This window comes from Oppia nitens, unplaced genomic scaffold, assembly GCF_028296485.1.
Source record: "Oppia nitens isolate AA-2021 unplaced genomic scaffold, nextdenovo-longstitch-racon4-pilon3 scaffold40_pilon_pilon_pilon, whole genome shotgun sequence".
NCBI lineage: Eukaryota > Metazoa > Arthropoda > Arachnida > Sarcoptiformes > Oppiidae > Oppia > Oppia nitens.
In genome coordinates this window covers 207,501-227,435 of record NW_026533222.1, presented here as the reverse complement: position 1 = coordinate 227,435, position 19,935 = coordinate 207,501, and the positions used below count along the sequence as shown (strand labels likewise).

The 19,935-nt window shown below is 20.9% G+C and overlaps 2 protein-coding genes across 3 annotated transcripts in view; both read left to right on the top strand.

Moving 5' to 3' along the window:
- The first annotated feature begins 8,846 nt into the window (after positions 1 to 8,846).
- On the top strand, positions 8,847 to 12,212 carry LOC128959073 (CCR4-NOT transcription complex subunit 8-like). Of its 2 annotated transcripts, XM_054305017.1 has the most exons (3): positions 8,847 to 9,901; positions 9,974 to 10,171; positions 12,198 to 12,212. In XM_054305017.1, exons 1-2 carry the CDS (start codon positions 8,894 to 8,896, stop codon positions 10,124 to 10,126), a joined length of 1,161 nt encoding a protein of 386 aa, XP_054160992.1. In that variant the 5' UTR covers positions 8,847 to 8,893; the 3' UTR covers positions 10,127 to 10,171; positions 12,198 to 12,212. The 2 variants fall into 2 exon arrangements, with proteins under 2 accessions (XP_054160992.1, XP_054160991.1); XM_054305016.1 differs by lacking the exon at positions 12,198 to 12,212 and having other exon boundaries at positions 9,974 to 10,176.
- Positions 12,213 to 12,301: 89 nt separating this feature from the next.
- Positions 12,302 to 19,935, top strand: part of LOC128959043 (carbonic anhydrase-related protein 10-like) — a 42,018-nt gene continuing 34,384 nt past the window's right edge. The window contains exon 1 of the mRNA XM_054304985.1: positions 12,302 to 12,407. Coding sequence (XP_054160960.1) covers positions 12,302 to 12,407 — 106 coding nt within the window. The remainder of the gene's footprint in view (positions 12,408 to 19,935) is intronic.

Below are 19,935 nucleotides of genomic sequence, written 5' to 3'. Positions count from 1 at the left end.
CGCCCGGACTATTAATGCACAGGGTTTACACATAAATTATTTATATATAATTATAATTAATTATATAATTTTTATTTATTTTTTTATAAAAAATTAATTACAAAAATCTATATATCAATATACAGCTACAACAACAACAACAACTACTACTACTACTACTACTACTTCTATTATTATTATAATTATTATTATTATTATTATTATTATTATTATTATTATTATTATTATTATTATTATTATTATTATTATTATTATTATTTATTATTATTTATTTATTATTATTTAAACTATTTTGTTATTATTAAGTTTGTAATATTCAATAAAATATTTAATTAATTTAGATTTTTGTTTTAAAAATATTATAGAGTTTAATAAAATTTATCGGAAAAAATAATCTTTTATTATATATTTAAAAAAATAAAAGAATATTAAGTTTACATTTAAACTAAACTTTTTTAAACTTAAAAACTTTTAAAACATTTTTTTAAATATATAATTATATTTTTATATTAAAGTATTTAAAAGCTATAGAAAATATATTATAACTACCAAAAATAAAAATACTTAATTACTTATTATTATTATAATAATATTAGAAAATAAATTATAAATTTATTATACAAATATAACTATAAAAATATTGAAATAATAAAATAAATGTTTAATAATCAAGGTATTTTATGTAAGTAATATTATAAGTAATTGTAGCTAGCATATATAATTATTAGTAGTCAACTGAAAATAATATAGTTGAATAATAATAATTACAATATATATACAAATAAGTTTTCTAAATAGTTATTTAAATTTAATTTCTAATACAATTCAATACAATAACTATAGATTTTATTTGTATTAATATTTTAAATAATCACATTTACAAAAAAATATATATATATAAACTTGTACATTTATTTGTTAAACATTAATAACAATTAATTATATTTTAAATTAATATATGTTTCCTATAACTTTATATTATATTTTTTTTATATATTAAATACAATAAATATTTCAATAGTAAATAAAACAAGTAGTTTAAATTTAAAAAAATAAATAATAAACTTTAACTTAATTATTTTTCTAGATAAATTTAATTTAATATTTAAATTTATTTAAAAAATAAAAAAATAACTAAACTTAAATATATATATATATATAATAAAATTTTAATAATTATTTTATTGAATATTACAAACTTAATAAGAAAAATATATTAATTTCTATGATATTACTAATAAATAAAAATAATATTAAAATAAAAACTTAAATGTAAAAAATGATTTGTAAATTAATTATTATAAATCTAAAAAATATTTTAAATATTATATTCTGAAATTGCATTAATTGAACAAATAAATAAAAACCATTACCTAGTCAATATTTTATTAACAACACAAAAAATGATAATGCTTAAAATTAGGTGCAAATATTTTTTTTTTTGAAAATTATGTGCAAATAATTTTGTGTGTTTCAAAAATTAATTTATGCAAGGTATACAGTATATATATAAAGGATCGGTAGTTTATTTGAACAGTTAGTTACCAGGGACAGTCAATCAATCAATCAATATAGTATATACACTCATATATGTACAATACAAATGGCAATCAAACCAATATTACTAGCAGCCATTTTGGTTTTAATTGGTTCCAGTACACTTAACATAAATGCACAAGGTAATATCTAAACAATTTAAAAATTATTATTATTATTATTATTACAATTTAATTATTATTATTATTATTATAATTTTATTATTATTATTATTATTATAATTTTATTATTATTATTATTATTACAATTTTATTATTATTATTATTATTTCAATTTAATTATTATTATTATTATTACAATTTAATTATTATTATTATTATTACAATTTAATTATTATTATTATTATTATTACAATTTTATTATTATTACAATTTTATTATTATTATTATTATTACCATTTTATTATTATTACCATTTTATTATTATTACAATTTTATTATTATTACAATTTTATTATTATTATTATTATTATTATTATTACCATTTTATTATTATTACCATTTTATTATTATTACAATTTTATTATTATTATTATTATTATTATTATGTATATATCATTAGTATTGGATTGTAGCTTCAATGTTGATACCTATGAATTGCTTGTTAAAAACGGTTTCACCAGTTTAGCCCAGGATAATAGGGAACAGTTAGATGAATTGAAACAACAGTTCAAACAATTTTTCCAACAACTAAGCAAAGCCGACATTGAAGACCTACCGTTCCTATTGGGCGACGATTTGGCCCAATTGATCGGTGTTTTAGCCAATGCTAGTGTCGAGTATCAGAAAATATTGGCACCAAAACAACCGAAACTATCGAAACTGTTGGGACAAGTGGGCCAACTGTTTGAACAATTGGACCGAAAAATTACTAAAACATTTGAACCGTTAATTACGGGTAAACAACGAAAAGGTCAACCAGTCTATCGGGAAAAATTAGGTCAATTGATTATTGAGTTATCGGGTAAATTTGCCGATGCATTGACTGGCCAACAAGTCCAGCAATTTATGCCCGTAATATCCGAATTTATTGTCCAATTTGGCCAAGATTTCGGTTGTATTGCCAATAAATTGGCCCAACAGTTGCTATTAACCGGTAATTTTGGTATCATTCAAATAGTACACAAATTTATTCTAGATTTTACCAAATCTATTGCTGATATTGTCCAAAAATTTTTATTAAATTAGCCTACATTGCTATAATTACCTAGCTAATTAAAATAAATTTTATATTTCTAATAAATTGTCTAATTGTTAAGCATAAATGATTTTAGTTTTTTTAAAAAAAATAAATAAATATTTTTTAAAATCTAGTTTAGTTTAGTTTAACTAGTATTTCAATTGTTATATTGTTAAACAAATTAAATTTGTTTTTAATAAAAAATTTAGTTTAGTTTTAATTATATATATATATATTTTTTTGTTCTGTATGATTATATGTAATTAATTTTTTTTGCAATAAATAAAAAATTTGCATTTAAAAAAAAAAGTTTTTTTTTCTAAAAAATCAATAATAATAATAAGTTTAATAATAAAATAAATCAATATTTTTTTTAGTAATGTATATTATAATAATTATTAATATATTATGTTTTAATAATAGTTTAAAGTTTGTAGTCATATCCAAACACACACACACATATACATACATATATATATATATATATATATATATATATATATATATATATATATATACACACATACATACATACATACACACATACATACACACATACATACACACATACATACACACATACATACACACATACATACATACATACATACACACATACATACACACATACATACACACATACATACACACATACATACACACACAAAACACTTTTAATAATAACTTTCAGTAGTAAATAAATCTGTCAAAAGTTTGTTAATAATTATTAAATTATTATGTAAATAATTATTTTTACTAATTTATTTTAAAAATAATTAAAATGCTGTATTAGAAATAATTTTTATTCATTTATTTTATAAGTATTTTATTATAAATTATGTTTAAAAACTTATTAAAAAACTTATATATATATATAATTATTATTATTCAACTACAGTACTGATAGTTATCATACTAGTAGTATAATATTATTTTAGTTGACTACTAATATCATTTACATACTAATTATAATATTAATTACACTAAAATACCTTGATTATTAAACATTTTTTTTTTAATTGTATTTGTATAATAACTTTATAATTTATTTTGCAACATTGTAACATAATAATAATAATTAACTATTTATTTTTTATAGTAGTTATAATATATTCTCTATAACTTTATTTTATATTCACTTTAATATTAAAATTATATTTAATTAAAAATTAATTAATAAAAGCTTATTTAATTAAATTTTCAAATAATTTTTATATATATTTTTTTCATAATCATATAAATATTTTTGCTTGAATATTACAAACTTAATAATTAAAATAATAAAAAATAGTTTCTATGATTTAACTAATAAATAATAATAATAAATATAAATTCTATGACTAGTAAATTCTTTTATATACTATAATATAAAAAAATTATTATTTATAATTAAATAGATAGATATAAAAAAAATATTTTTTGTTTAAATTTTCAAACAATTAGTTACAATCAGTCAGTCAGTCAGTAATAGTATTATTATTTTTTTATTATTTAATTTAATAATAAATTAATACATAAATATTTGTTTTTTATAAACTATGGCAAACCAATTACTACTACTACTAGCCATTGTAGTTTTAATTGGTTCCAGGACACTTAGCATAAATGCACAAGGTAATATATTTAAAAATTATTATTATTACTATTATTATTATTATTATTATTATTAATATTAATATTACTATTATTATTAATATTAATATTACTATTATTATTAATATTACTATTACTATTATTATTAATATTACTATTATTATTAATATTAATATTACTATTACTATTAATATTACTATTATTATTAATATTAATATTACTATTACTATTATTATAACTATTAATATTATAACTATTATTAGTATAGCTATTATTATTATTACTATAATTAATAGTATTATAATTACAATTATTATTACTACTACTATTATTATTATTATTATTATTATTATTATTATTATTATTACAGTATTATTAGTAGTATTATTATTATTACTATTTTAACTGTAAAAATTAATTATTATTACAATTTTTTTTATAGTATTAGATTGTAGCAAGAACACTTTTGAAATTGATACCTATAAATTGCTTGTTAAAAACGGTTTTACCAGTTTAGCCCAGGATAATAGGGAACAGTTAGATGAATTGAAACAACAGTTTACAGAATTTTTCCAACAACTAAGCAAAGCCGACATTGAAGACCTACCGTTCCTATTGGGCGATGATTTAGCCCAATTGATCGGTGTTTTAGCCAATGCTAGCGCCGAGTATGAGAAAACATTGGCCCCGAAACAGCCTCAACTATCGAAACTGTTGGGACAAGTGGGACAACTGTTTGAACAATTGGACGATAAAATTACTAAAACATTTGAACCGTTAATTACGGGTAAACAACGAAAAGGTCAACCAGTCTATCGGGAATTATTGGGTCAATTGGTTATTGAGTTAAGCGGAAAATTTGCCGCTACATTGACTGGTCAGGGTGTACAACAAGTCCAGAAATTTTTACCCGTAATTTCCGAATTTGTTGGCCAGTTTGCCGGGAATTTTCTATGTAATGCCAACAAATTGATTAAACAATTGGGTAGTAGTAGTAGTAGTGATAATCCCGATATCATTAAACCAGTTTCGGGTTTTATTACCAGTTTTGTAAAAACTATCCAGGTTATTATCAAAAAATTTAGTAAATACATGATTAGACCTACCTTACCTACCTTACCAACATTACCTACCTTACCTACCTTACCCACTCTACCCACTCTACCCACTCTACCCACTCTACCCAACATACCTACATTAGATACTAGCAAGAACAATTTTGAAATTGATACCTATCAATTGCTTGTTAAAAACGGTTTCACCAGTTTAGCCCAGGATAATAGGGAACAGTTAGATGAATTGAAACAACAGTTTACCAAATTTTTCCAACAACTTAGCAATGCTGACATCGGAGACCTACCGTTCCTATTGGGCGATGATTTAGGCCAATTGATCGGTGTTTTAGCCAATGCTAGCGTCGAGTATGAGAAAACATTGGCCCCGAAACAGCCGAAACTATCGAAACTGTTGGGACAAGTGGGCCAACTGTTTGAACAATTGGACGAAAAAATTACGAAAACATTTCAACCGTTAATTACGGGTAAACAGCGAACTGGTCAACCAGTCTATCGGGAATTATTAGGTCAATTGGTTATTGAATTATCGGGGAAATTTGCCGCTACATTGACTGGCCAGGGTGTACAACAAGTTCAGAAATTTTTACCGGTAATTTCCGAATTTGTTGGACAGTTTGCCGGGAATTTTCTATTTAATGCCAACAAATTGATACAACAATTATTGTTACAAATGGGTAGTAATCCCGATATCATTAAACCAGTTTCGGATTTTATTACCAGTTTTATAAAAACTATCAAGGTTATTATCAAAAAATTTAGTGTCTACATAGTTAGGCCTACCTTACCTACCTTACCAACATTGCCTACCTTGCCTACCTTACCTACATTACCCGCCCTTACCTAACCTAAACTAACTAAAATATGCAATAAATTATATCTAATTGTTGTTTGTAAAATGTTTTGTTTTTTTTAAATTTATTATTATTTAACTACTGATAGTTAACTATTATATATTTTATATGAATTTAGTTGACTACTAATAATTATATTCAATTATATTTTTTTAATAATTATTAGTAATAATATCTATTATTATTATTTCTAAATTTCATATTATCTATTTTGGTAATAATTTTTTTTTGTAAAATGATTTTTTGTTGTAATACTTATAATACTTTTTAAATAATATTTTCATTTTTTTAAAAAATAATTTTATATTTAATATACAGTTAATTAAACATTATTTAATTACAAAATAATAAATTATTAATAATTTAATAAATTATAATTAACTAAATTTTTGTATTTTAATCAATAAATGATTTTAAAAAAATATTTTAGACAATAATTTGTTTATATTATTAATAATTATTTTAAAAATATATATATTTAATTTAGTTAAGTGTTTTAATTATTAATTTTATTTAACTTCATTTAAAATTAATTTTTCGTTTAACAATTTAATATAATATTAATTTCTATACATTTTTTAAGTATAATATTTTTTTGTATTTGTATAATGACTATAGTTATGCATCTTCGGGAGTTTAAATTGCCAAAATCGGTCGGGAAATCGGGAGTAAAAAATGGCAAAATCGGGATATAAATCGGGAAATTAAATTTAGTTTTTTTCTTATAGTACCATAGTTTATATATCATAAAATCGATTATATTTGTTAAAAATAATTTATTTTCAGTTTTTAATTGATTGATTATAATAATGCATTTAGTTTTAGTTTATAAACTACAACTTGTTTTATGCATTGTAAAAAATATATTAATTTAGTACAGTATTACAGAACATATGTTTACAATACATACAAAACTACAATTTTTATATCAAAATATTTTTTAAAGTGTGTTTTCTAATACATATCATCCCATTCATTGATATTGAGTTAATATTGTATTAGATGTGCCGCTAATATTGTATTCAATATATATTTAAGAGTTATTTCAATCAATATTTATCGAATTTCGGGAAAAACACACTTAAATACTGTTTTTCGGTGTTTTTCGGGATTTTTTCAAAAAACACCAAAAATCGGGGAAATCGGGAAAAACAATAGACGTTAATTTCATTTAAAATATTGCCATATTTATATAAATATTAAATTCCCGACGATTTTATAAATAATAATGTTTCGGGAATTCCCGAAGATGCATAAGTCTAATAATGACTTGTAAAAAGTATAAACAAGTACATTTTATTGCTAACATTGCTAACATAATTAATTATATATTAGACAATAAAAAAATAATTATTAAATTTAACATGATACGTTAAAAAATAAAAAAATAATGAAAAAATTAAATATTTTTTTTATAGATAAATTTACTTTAAACATTTTAATTTTGATAATCATAATTATTTTATTAAATATTACACTTTAAAAAAAATAAATACTAAAAATAATAATAATGTAAATAAATAAAATAAAATACTTGATAAATAATTATTAGAAAACTAATAAATAATTATTTTAAAAAATTATTATATTCTATATTAATTTTTTTTTAAAAAATAACATTAATTAATAATTTTTTAATAAATTTTTTTTTATATTTTAGATTTTCAATTTATAGATTTTAATTTTGATTTATATATAAAAAAAAATTATTATAATATTATGATAGTTTACAGTACTATAAGTTTATTAATATTAATTATTTAAGTTATATAAACTGTAATAATTTATTAAACATAAAAACATAATATTTTATAATAACAAAAATAATATTAATAATAATGATTACTACTGTATATCACATAATAATAATAAAATAAATGTTTATTTTTTTCAATAATAAAATTAAATTAATATTATATTATATATAAATAAATAAATAAATTATTATTATTATATTTTTTTGGTTAATAATCAACTATATTCAAAATATGATAATAATTATGATTATAATACCAGTAATAATAAAATATAATACAAAAGTTAAAAAATAAAATAAAATTTGTAACAAAAATTGAAAACTTTTTAATTTATTTATTTTTTTAGTTTTTTTATTAGTCATTCAAAAATAACCACAAAAAAACCCATACATTATAAACACCTAATGATTAATATAATAATATACAGTATATGTAAATGCAATTCAATAGTAAATTTCAATTCAATTCAAATATCTATTGATATACACTGTATATAAAAAACACGTGTTTTTTTTAAATGTGTTAATAATTTTTCAACAAAAACAAAAAAAAATAAGTTTTAAAATTCAATTCAATTCAATACCTATTGAATGCAAAAAAACACGTGTTTTTTAAATGTGTTAATAATTTTTCAACAAAAAAATAAGTTTTAAAATTCAATTCAATTCAATACCTATTGAATGCAAAAAAACACGTGTTTTTTAAATGTGTTAATAATTTTTCAACAAAATATAAGTTTTATAATTAAATTCAATTAAACAGTAATTTAGTTATAATTAGTTATAATTAGTTATAATTTTAATTAAAATTAATTAATAAATTAATAAAAATGTTATCAACATATCAGCAGCCGTTCAACAACAACAACACCGACAACGATATGGCCGTCAATTATTACCGCCGGTCACCCGGCAGTCGGGAGCGGCAGCGGACGCCGCGGCGGCCATCGATATCGTCGTATCCAATGTTTACCGCCGCTGCTGTCGGATCGTCGGGCTCTCCGACCACTAGCACTGCAAACAACAATTGGTGGGACTTTACCGCTGCCGCAGCCGCAGCCGAATCGGATGCCACTTTTCCGATGCCAACTCAGGCCACGTTTACCGCCGACGCTGCCGCCGACTTTCCGGTCCCCGTCGGCTGCGGCGATGCGGACGATGGTATACGCAATGTTTGGCGCCATAACTTAGCCGAAGAGTTTCATCAGATAAATCAATTGGTCGGCGACTATCCATTCGTATCGTTGGACACTGAATTTCCCGGCGTTATGATTGGCCGATCGGCTACTACTACTGGTAACGGTATTGGCGTTGGCGGTGGCGGCGGTATATTTTACGGCCAATTGGGCGGCAAATGGTTTGACCGAAACGAACAAAACTATCAGTTCATACGGCACAATGTCGACCAGTTAAAGGTTATTCAAGTGGGGCTGGCATTGATGGACCCGACGGGTCGTACACCGTGGGACAAGTGTCGGGTAAATGCCTGGCAATTTAATTTTCAATTTGATCGCCACAGCGATCGATCGGTTCGGGAATCGATAGATATGTTGGACTCGAGTGGTCTGGATTTCGATCGATTGGCTACCGACGGTATTCGGGCCGAAGATTTTGCCGAATTACTGTTCGGTTCGGGTCTAGTATTGAATCCCGATTGCAAATGGATGGCCTTTCACGGCAGCTATGATTTTGCTTATCTAATGAAACTGTTGACCGCCAGTCTATTGCCGCCGTCGCGCCAACAGTTTCACGAATTGTTGGACACGTTTTTCCCGTACGTCTACGACATTAAGTTCATATTGAATCGTCTGGCCGATCGGCTGCCGATTGGCGGCGGACCCTATATCGGATGCGCTGGTCAGCCGCAAGTGTTGGGCGGACTTCAGGACGTATGACTGGATTTTTTATATATATATATATTTTTAGCCGATTATTGATATTTGAATTTCATTGGCGGACAGGTAGCTAATCAATTAGGACTGGCCCGTGTCGGTCACCCGCATCAGGCGGCCAGCGATAGCCTATTGGCGGCTCAAATATTTTTCCACCTAATGTCCAACTATCCGATCGATGTCAACCCGTTTTGCGGCCGATTATATCAATTGGATTGTTAGACACACACACCCGCTTACATACCCACACCCACACATAGATAACTGGTTAGCGGTAATAGTATTTAAAATTTATTATAATTTTTTGTTTGTTTTTTTTTGGAAAAATTGATTTTAAAAATAATTTTTTGTATTTATTTTATATATATATCTATATAACAGATATACTGTATATACCGGTAATATATTTATTAATAATTTATTACATATGATATACCGGTAAATGTTTTTTTGTAATTACGGTAATTAACTATCTGTTTATATATATATAATAATAATTTTGTTGATTTTTTTATTTGAAAAAAAAATTTAATTATAAATATTATTGATAGAAATTATTATTTTTTTTAAAAAAAAATTGTTAAACAATTATGTAAAACAAAACAAACAAAAAAAATATATATTAGAAATTGTTTACTACTTTAAAGATTTTTATGATAATAATAATAATAATAATAAAACAAATTGATTTTAATTTTAGTTTATTTGTAAAAAAATATTTTTATGAATGTTTTAATAATTAACTTGAAATACTGATTATATACTGAAAATATAAAGTTATATAACTTTATATTTACTGTATATTAAAAAAAAGTTAATTTAGTGTCTCTTTAAGAGATATATATATATATATATATATATATATATATATATATATATATATATATATATATATTGTTAAGTAATATATAATAGATTGTAAATTAACAATAGATTTAAGTACAGTATATATATACAGTATATATATAAAGTTATATAAGGATTAACACACAAACACACAGAATATTCTTTATGAAAGTAAATCTCATTATTCCTACTCACTCTCTCTCTCTCTCTCTCTCTCTCTCTTTCACTCACTCACTCTCTCTCTCTCTCTCTCTCTCTCTCTCTCTCTCTCTCTCTCTCTCTCTCTCTCTCTCTCTCTCTCTCTCTCTCTATGATATGTTAATTAACTTTAAATTAGTTTTTCAATTAGTAATTTTCGCACCAGTATTTTACATATATATATATATATTAAGTTCCTCATTTGCATCCCCTCCCCCCCCCCTCTCACCAACAAAAAWATATATATATATATAAAACTTAAGAAATCATTAAATAAAAAAAAATTATCTCCAAAAAAATATATCATATATTGAATACAATAGCTTTTTTAACTGGTATGGTGTGTGTGTGTATGTGTGTGTGTGTGTGTGTGTGTGTGTGTGTGTGTGTGTGCTATGTGTGTATGACAGTGCGCATAGAGTAACTGAGTGACTGGTTATACTAAGTAAATGCTATTGTATTGGAGGGGCAGGTCTTAGGACACACACCATACACACACACACACACACACACACACACACACACRCACACACACATAGTGGTGATACTTATATAAAAGCACGGGTAGACTAACTTATATATATATATATTATATAAGTTTTAGGAGTTGTTTGAACACTGATTTTCCTGGCAGGGATTGTGTGCCCATACCATACCATACGATACGATACCATACCATCACTACTACTAGTCATATACTGTATAGACTACTTATACATGTATATACACCATAAGTGTATGTATTTGAAAGCTACTTATTTTTTTTGCTGTTGTTGTATTGCATCAATTGTGTGACAATTGTCTATAACTACTACTACTACTACTACTATCATCCCTATTGTATAATAATATTAGTATTATAATATCCTATTGTTATATAACTTATTTTTTTTTTGCTTCATATACTTAATAATATTATAATAATAATATTAATAAAAAATAATTTTTGGTTTTGTCACTAATTGTTTGGCAAAAAAAAAATAAATAATCAGTTTTTTTAATAACTTTTTTTTCAAACAAACAAAAATTTTTTTATATATAATATAGAATTTAATTTAATTTTTTTTTTGAAAAATTATTAATAAGATATTTATAGTTTTATATTATTTTTTTCTAACTAAAAAAAAAGTTTGTAATATATATCAGTATATATTGTAAAATATTTTTAAGTAATAATTTTAAAGAAAAAATTACTTTACACTTACACTTAAATTATATTTTAAAAAATATTTATTATTATTTTTTACAGGAATTTTTCGGGGTTTTTTTTGCTAATAAAAAATAATGAATTATCTAAAATTAAATTATCATCGCCATCATCATCATCATCATCATCAATGGTTAACATTATCAATGGATTACTATTCAATTGTTGTTTTATTAATAATAATAATTAACAATTTAATTGGCAATTGTTTGGCCGATTGGGACAGTTGGTGGACATATGAGGGAATTTCCGGTAAGTTTTTTTTTAAACTATTTTTACAAATTTTTATTTTAAAGTATTTTTTCCCACTCTCTCTCTCTCTCTCTCTCTCTCTCTCTCTCTCTCTCTCTCTCTCTCTCTCTCTAAACTATAATACAAAATAATATCATTACTATTAATAATAATAAAAAAAACTAGTAATCTATACATAATCTCTATACTACTACTAATAATAATACTACTAATATTATTATTATTATTATTATTACTTAACTAATAATTTTGATTTAAGTTTTTTTATCTAACTATCTATCTATCTATATGTATATTGAAATTTTTTTGGCCCACTTAAGCACGTAGTAAATGTTTTTTTTTGTTGTTGAAAAAAAACTAAAATAAATTTACTATTTAGTGTATAATATATTCTACATATATATATAATAAGTTATATCTCAATTTTTTTGTGTTGTTGGTTGATAATGTAGTTTTTATAAGATTATGTTATAAAATAAAATAATGGAAATATATATAACATATATATATATATATATATATATATATATATATATATATATATATATATATATATATATATATATATATATATATATATATAATTATATATAATATATATATGATATATAAGTATAGCATTAGAGCACATTTAAATAGGATATAAATTATTGTATTGTTATATAATATGATAATAATATTATATATTATATAAATACTAGGAATTTATGTATAAGTATTTAAAAAAAAAATTTGAGAAATTTTTTATTTAAAGTGCTTTTTTAAACTTCAAACTATCTCTCTCTCTCTCTCTCTCTCTCTCTCTCTCTCTCTCTCTCTCTCTCTCTCTCTCTCTATCTATCTATCTATCTATCTATCTATCTATCTATCTATCTATCTATCTATCTCTATCTCTCACTCACCCACTCACTCATTGTGTAGTAATGTACTTGTATTTAATAAAAAAAAATATATTATATATTTTTTTATTTAACAAATAAAAATTACAATAGAGTTTTGATTGGGTTTTTTGAAAATATATTTTGAAAATATTTTTTTATATATCTATATATGATATATATATTTATATATGAAAAAACTTTATTATAATAATATGATTATTATTATAAATTTTAATTGATTTTTAATATATTTTTGTTATGCAATAGGTTTTTGTTGAATCAAATTTACTGTAAAAATATTTTTTGAGTTGTTTTATAAAATTTGAAATATTTTTTTAAAAAATGTTAAACTTATTTACACATTTCATATATAATACATAATACTCTCTCTCTCTCTCTCTCTCTCTCTCTCTCTCTCTCTCTCTCTCTCTCTCTCTCTCTCTCTCTCTCTCTCTYAAAAAACATAGTATTAAAATTTAAATGCATTGTTAAAGTGTATTAAGTTATTTGTAAATGTAAAAACTTATTATCTTAATAAAAAAAATTGTAATTTTAATAATTTAAATACCAGTTTTTTTTATTTATTATTACTTAATATGATATGTCATATGTATAAATAACAACAAACAAAAATTATTATTATAAAATTTTTTTTTATTTAAATGTCTAGACTTGGATAAAATAAAAGTATACAATAATTATATATATATATATATATATATTTAATAAAACCTATGCATACATATGTAAACTACAGTTTATATACAGTATATATATATATGTATAACTAATATAATTATTTATTTATAAAAATATTCTGTATATATATATATAAATATAAATATATATATATATTTAGTATCTTTATATCAAAAAAAATTATATTTAAATATTACACACATATTATACTGTATTATTTTAGTTTATTATTAAAAAAAAATTTTCTATACAAACATTGACAATATTGTCTTATTTTTAAATTATTATTATTATTATTATTATTTGTTGTTTATTTAGTTTAAATTCTCTATAAATAAATACTTGAAAATAAATAACACAACACTTATAAATTTATATATATATAATATAAAACAAAAAACAATTGTATAGACATTATTATAAGTTTTTATTTTTATATTTATGATATTATATAACAATTTGCTGACACATCGATATACAGTATAGTATAGTATATATATATATATATATACACTAAGAGATAAATTATTATTGAGTCTATAATATAAAATACTAGACTATATATATATATATATATATATATATATATATATATATATATATATATATATATATCCAATAGATACCTATAACCCATAAAAGTGGACTTAAATATAGATAAATCACATTTGAAACAAAAAGCATCAATAATATAGAGAAAAATTATATATATATATATATAGTATATACTGTATATAACTTTTATTTTCAAGAAAAAAATATTGATATATTATTTATAACACATTTTTTATAGTTTGATAAATAGATAAATATCTATAAAACAAAAATTATCATATTTTATATATAGATTATAATAACAGTAATAATTATTTTCTAAATAATTTAATTGAAATAATTAAAAAGTTTTATTTTAAAAAAATAATATTATTATAATAATAACAACAACAAAACAGTTTCTGTATTTAATAACTTTTACAAAACAAATTATTTACAATAATAATAATAAAATTATTTATCAAAAAAAAATAACTGACAAAACCATAACAAATAACACACACACACAACAAAAATGATAGTTTGAGAAAAAAAAATAGTAAAATCATAAATCTTATATACAGTATATATATATCTATATATATATATATATATATATAAAAACTTTTTTTATTGTTAGAAAATAATTTTTATTTTGTATGTAATAAATATCTATATATATATAAAAAAAATCTTTATATATGACTAAATATTTCCAGTATTTTTTGTTCAATAGTTTTTTTTCTACCAGTAATAAAAATCAAATAACTTTTAAAAATATATATATGATATTAAAGTAACAAAAGTAAAGTTACAAAATATATATATATAATTAATTGATTTTTCATAATAATTTAATTTAATAAAGTATTTTTCATTTATATATTATTTTATTGTCGAGAAAAATTTAATAATTATTTTTAAAAAACTTTTTTTTATTGTTTTATTTTTATTATGAAGATATTACTACCAAAAAAACTAACATAAATGAAATGTATTTTTTTGAAACATAATATACAAAATATTAGCTTCAATTACTTACTATGATATACTGTATAAATTAAATATATATTATATAATATAATTGTATATTAAGTCATATATATGGTTATATGGCTTCTGGATCTGATAGTGATATAAACCATATATATTATAATACATAACATCCCGTTCCTCTCTATAGCCATATGTTTTCTATACTACTATAATATATATAAGTATTTTTTAGTTACTTAATCGTTATCAATCAAATCATTTCAATTTTATATAATAAAGTATATATATATATATATATATATATATATATATATATATATATATATTTCTATTAAATTTACTTATATTTTTAGATATATATATACTACAGTAATATACAGTACTGTATATATATATCAATATATATGAGATAAATTCAAACTAAATTATAAACTACTCCTAACCTAACAGCTAATGGTGCGCGAAATCGAGACCAGGTGTTTCACATCAAATTTTTTGTTAGTTTGTGTGTTATATATACTGTATATGGCTTTTATTGTATGTTATAATACCAATACCCACCCCCACCCCACCCCCAATGAAATAGTTGGAAAAAAATTATTGTTTTGTTTTATTCATTGAGAGTTAGCTGTATTTTTAAAATTTTATTTTTGCTGATAAAATCAAAAAATAAAATAATAAAATAGTTGATCAAAAATCAATTTTTTTTGATAAAATAAAAAGTTATATTAAACTTTTGTTTTTGTTTTAATACATTAAATTAAATTAGTAGATAGATATTATTATTATTATTATTATTATTATTATTATTATTATGTTGTACTGTATATAAAAAATGTATGGAAACAATAAAATTATTATTATTATTATGATAAAAAAATTTTTATATAATAACTATTTAGAGTATATTTTAAAGTTAATTTAATTAATTTTAATTTTTTTTCAAAATAATATAAATATGATAATTAAATACCACTAATAATAAGCATAACATTATTATTATTATATACAGTAATAGTAAATTAAATTAAAATACACACTATATATATATATGATATAATACACTATAATAATAGTAAATTAAATAATGGGTATTAAAACTAAAATACCGATTCCAACCCTCAAAACATGTGTAGAATTTATAACAAATTTTTATAATAAAATCACTTTTTTATTTTTATTTTATTGTATTTAATCTTTTAGTTATTTTTTACTTTACTTATTATTATTATTATTTGATGTCTTTTATTTGATGCGCTATCAAACACTACATACTATTTATATAAGTTTGATATGTAGTGTCGATATACAGTACAATACAGTATATACTGTATATATAAAAACCTACTGTTTTATCCATTATGTGATGTAATTGAATAAAAAGTCTCTCTCTCTCTCTCTCTCTCTCTCTCTCTCTCTCTCTCTCTCTCTCTCTCTCTCTCTCTCTCTCTCTCTCTCTGTTCAATTGTATGGGTATTATCTCTCTCTGGTATGGATGTCTGGTGTCTGTACTGTTATATATACAGTATATATCGATATTCATAGTATGAATCCCTATCTCTCTCAATATATATATACAGTATATACACTTGAGATAAGAGGGTACTCCCGGAATAGGCTATAGGAGTCGGAGCGCAAAATGATTATCAATGAGAGAGAGAGAGAGAGAGAGAGAGAGCAGGCACTGGTAGATAACTATAGTATATATAAGTTACTATCTATCGACACAAATTGATTTTTAAGTGTCTTGAAATAAAATAAAAACTTTTTTTAAGACAATAATACACGAAACAAAAAAAAATTATTGACAATATAGTAGTTATTTATTATTTTATTTTTTTACTTTATATATACTCATAGACCGGACATTTAAAAATAACATAATCATTGAATGATATATTCATGAACTTTATATATAGAATATTCTGTAAAAAAATTACTTTTTGTTTTTTAAATTCCTTAAAATATTTTAGTTTTTTTAAAACTTATTTACACTACTAATACACTTTGTATGTGTGTTTAAACCACAATTTAAATTCAAGACTACAGTTTATATTATTAGTTTATATATATACAGTATATACTGTATATATATATATATAAGGCTTATAAGTTTATTAAAGTAGTTGTACTATAATTTTGTTAAAGTAAAGTAAAGTAATTATATTATAGTAATAATAGTAATAATAATAATAATGTTATTTAAAGTACAAAACATTTTAACTACTAATACTGTACAACAATGATAGTAATATAAGTAAGAAAGTAAAAGATAGATATAATAATTATATATATATATATATATATATATATATATATATATATATTGTTAGACACAATGATTAGGGAAATGTCTATTGAATAGTAAATTAGTTTAACTTTTATTTATAGTATAGTATAGTATAGTAAAGTATAAGTTAGATATATATATATATAAATATATAAAATTTTATATTACAATATTTGAAACACCAAAATACATATTACCTTTTTTATTATTTTGTTTTTTTATAGCCTATCATTTACATTACATTACATTTTGGTGTGTGTGTGTGTGTGTGTGTGTGTGTGTGTGTGTGTATTATGATTATTATTATTACTGTATTATTATTATTACATTTTGTATTAATTTTATCCATTGTGTATATAAGTTATACTATAACACAATAAGACATTATATTAATACCTTATAACTTACTTAACAAACAAACAAACAAACAAAATAAATATCAAATAAAATACTAACTGAACTATATTTATATATAATATACAGTATATACTGTATATTAATACTACTATTTTTTTATCTATCTCATTGTCTTTATTATAAATAAGGGTTTAATATATATATATATATATATATATATATATATATATATATATATATATATATATATATATATATATATATATATATATATAGTATACAATATATTAAATATATGGGTATTACTTATATATATATATATATATATATATTAATGACTGGGATCTCACTTTTGATTGTAACAATAAAATAGTACTTAATTTATATATACAATACATGTATAAAAAACAATAGACTATATATATATATAACTTTAACATCAAAATAGGCGTCAATTTTTTTGTGTTGTTATCATACATACAATATATTGATTGAGATATCTATTAGATTTTTTTTTTAAATAATAAAATAATAATATATTAAATAATATGATAATAAACTATATATATAACTTACTAGAAAATTATTATACTGTATATTATTAATAATAAACAAAAATAAAATATTATAATTATTTATCATAAAGTTTTTTTTAATATATTAATATATAACTTTTATTATAAGTATTAAAAACTATACTTAAAAAAATACAGTATATATATATATATACAGTTATATCTCTTTAAATACATTATGCTAATAAAGTCTAAACAATTGATGGCATTAATATGTAAAATGTTAGTTAAGTTTTATATATAATATAATATACAGTAATATATTTTACTTTTATAATACTATATATATATTGAATATTATGTGTGTGCAAAACATTATATGATTAAATATACAGTATATTATATATATAGAGTTAATAACATAATATGAAATCATTATAATTTTTACAACCATTTATAGCCGTATTACTGTTTAGTATATATATTATTAATATTATTATAAAATACTGTATTATTATTATTATTATTAAAACAAACCATTTTTATTGCACTTGTTTAACATTTTCAAGTACTTTATATATTATAAAAAATTTTTATTTACTGTATAATAAATACACTGTATTTTGTTAACTACTGTATATATATATAACTTATGTTACACAAAATCAGCATATATTTCACTTTATATATATATATATATATATATATGTGTGAACTGAAAAATTATTAATATTATTAATAATTTATTCAAATTATATACTATTAAAATATATTTTTTTATTATTACTTATAAACTACTTTTATTGTATGTTTTGTTTTGTTGTTGTTTTTTAAGTATAACTAAACTTTTTTGATTGATTTTTGTATTTTATTTTTCAACAATAAGAGAGAGAGAGAGAGAGAAACAAAAAAAATAAGATTATTATTATTATTATTATTATTATAAACTAATAGATAGTATAAAATATTTTTGTTGTTGTGTTATTGTATTGCATTGTAAAAAATATCGATACAATTATAATAATAATATGATATAGTATTTATAGTTTTGAAGTTTTGTTTGTTGTTTTTTTTAAATATAAATAAAATAATAATAACTAAATGACAGCAAAAAATATTGGTTTTATGTTTTGTTTTATTTAGATTATAATTTGAAAACAAATCTATAAAATATTTAATACATAGATATATATATCCAGGTATTTACTATAAAATCTATAATATATATACTATATATATATATATATATATCAATA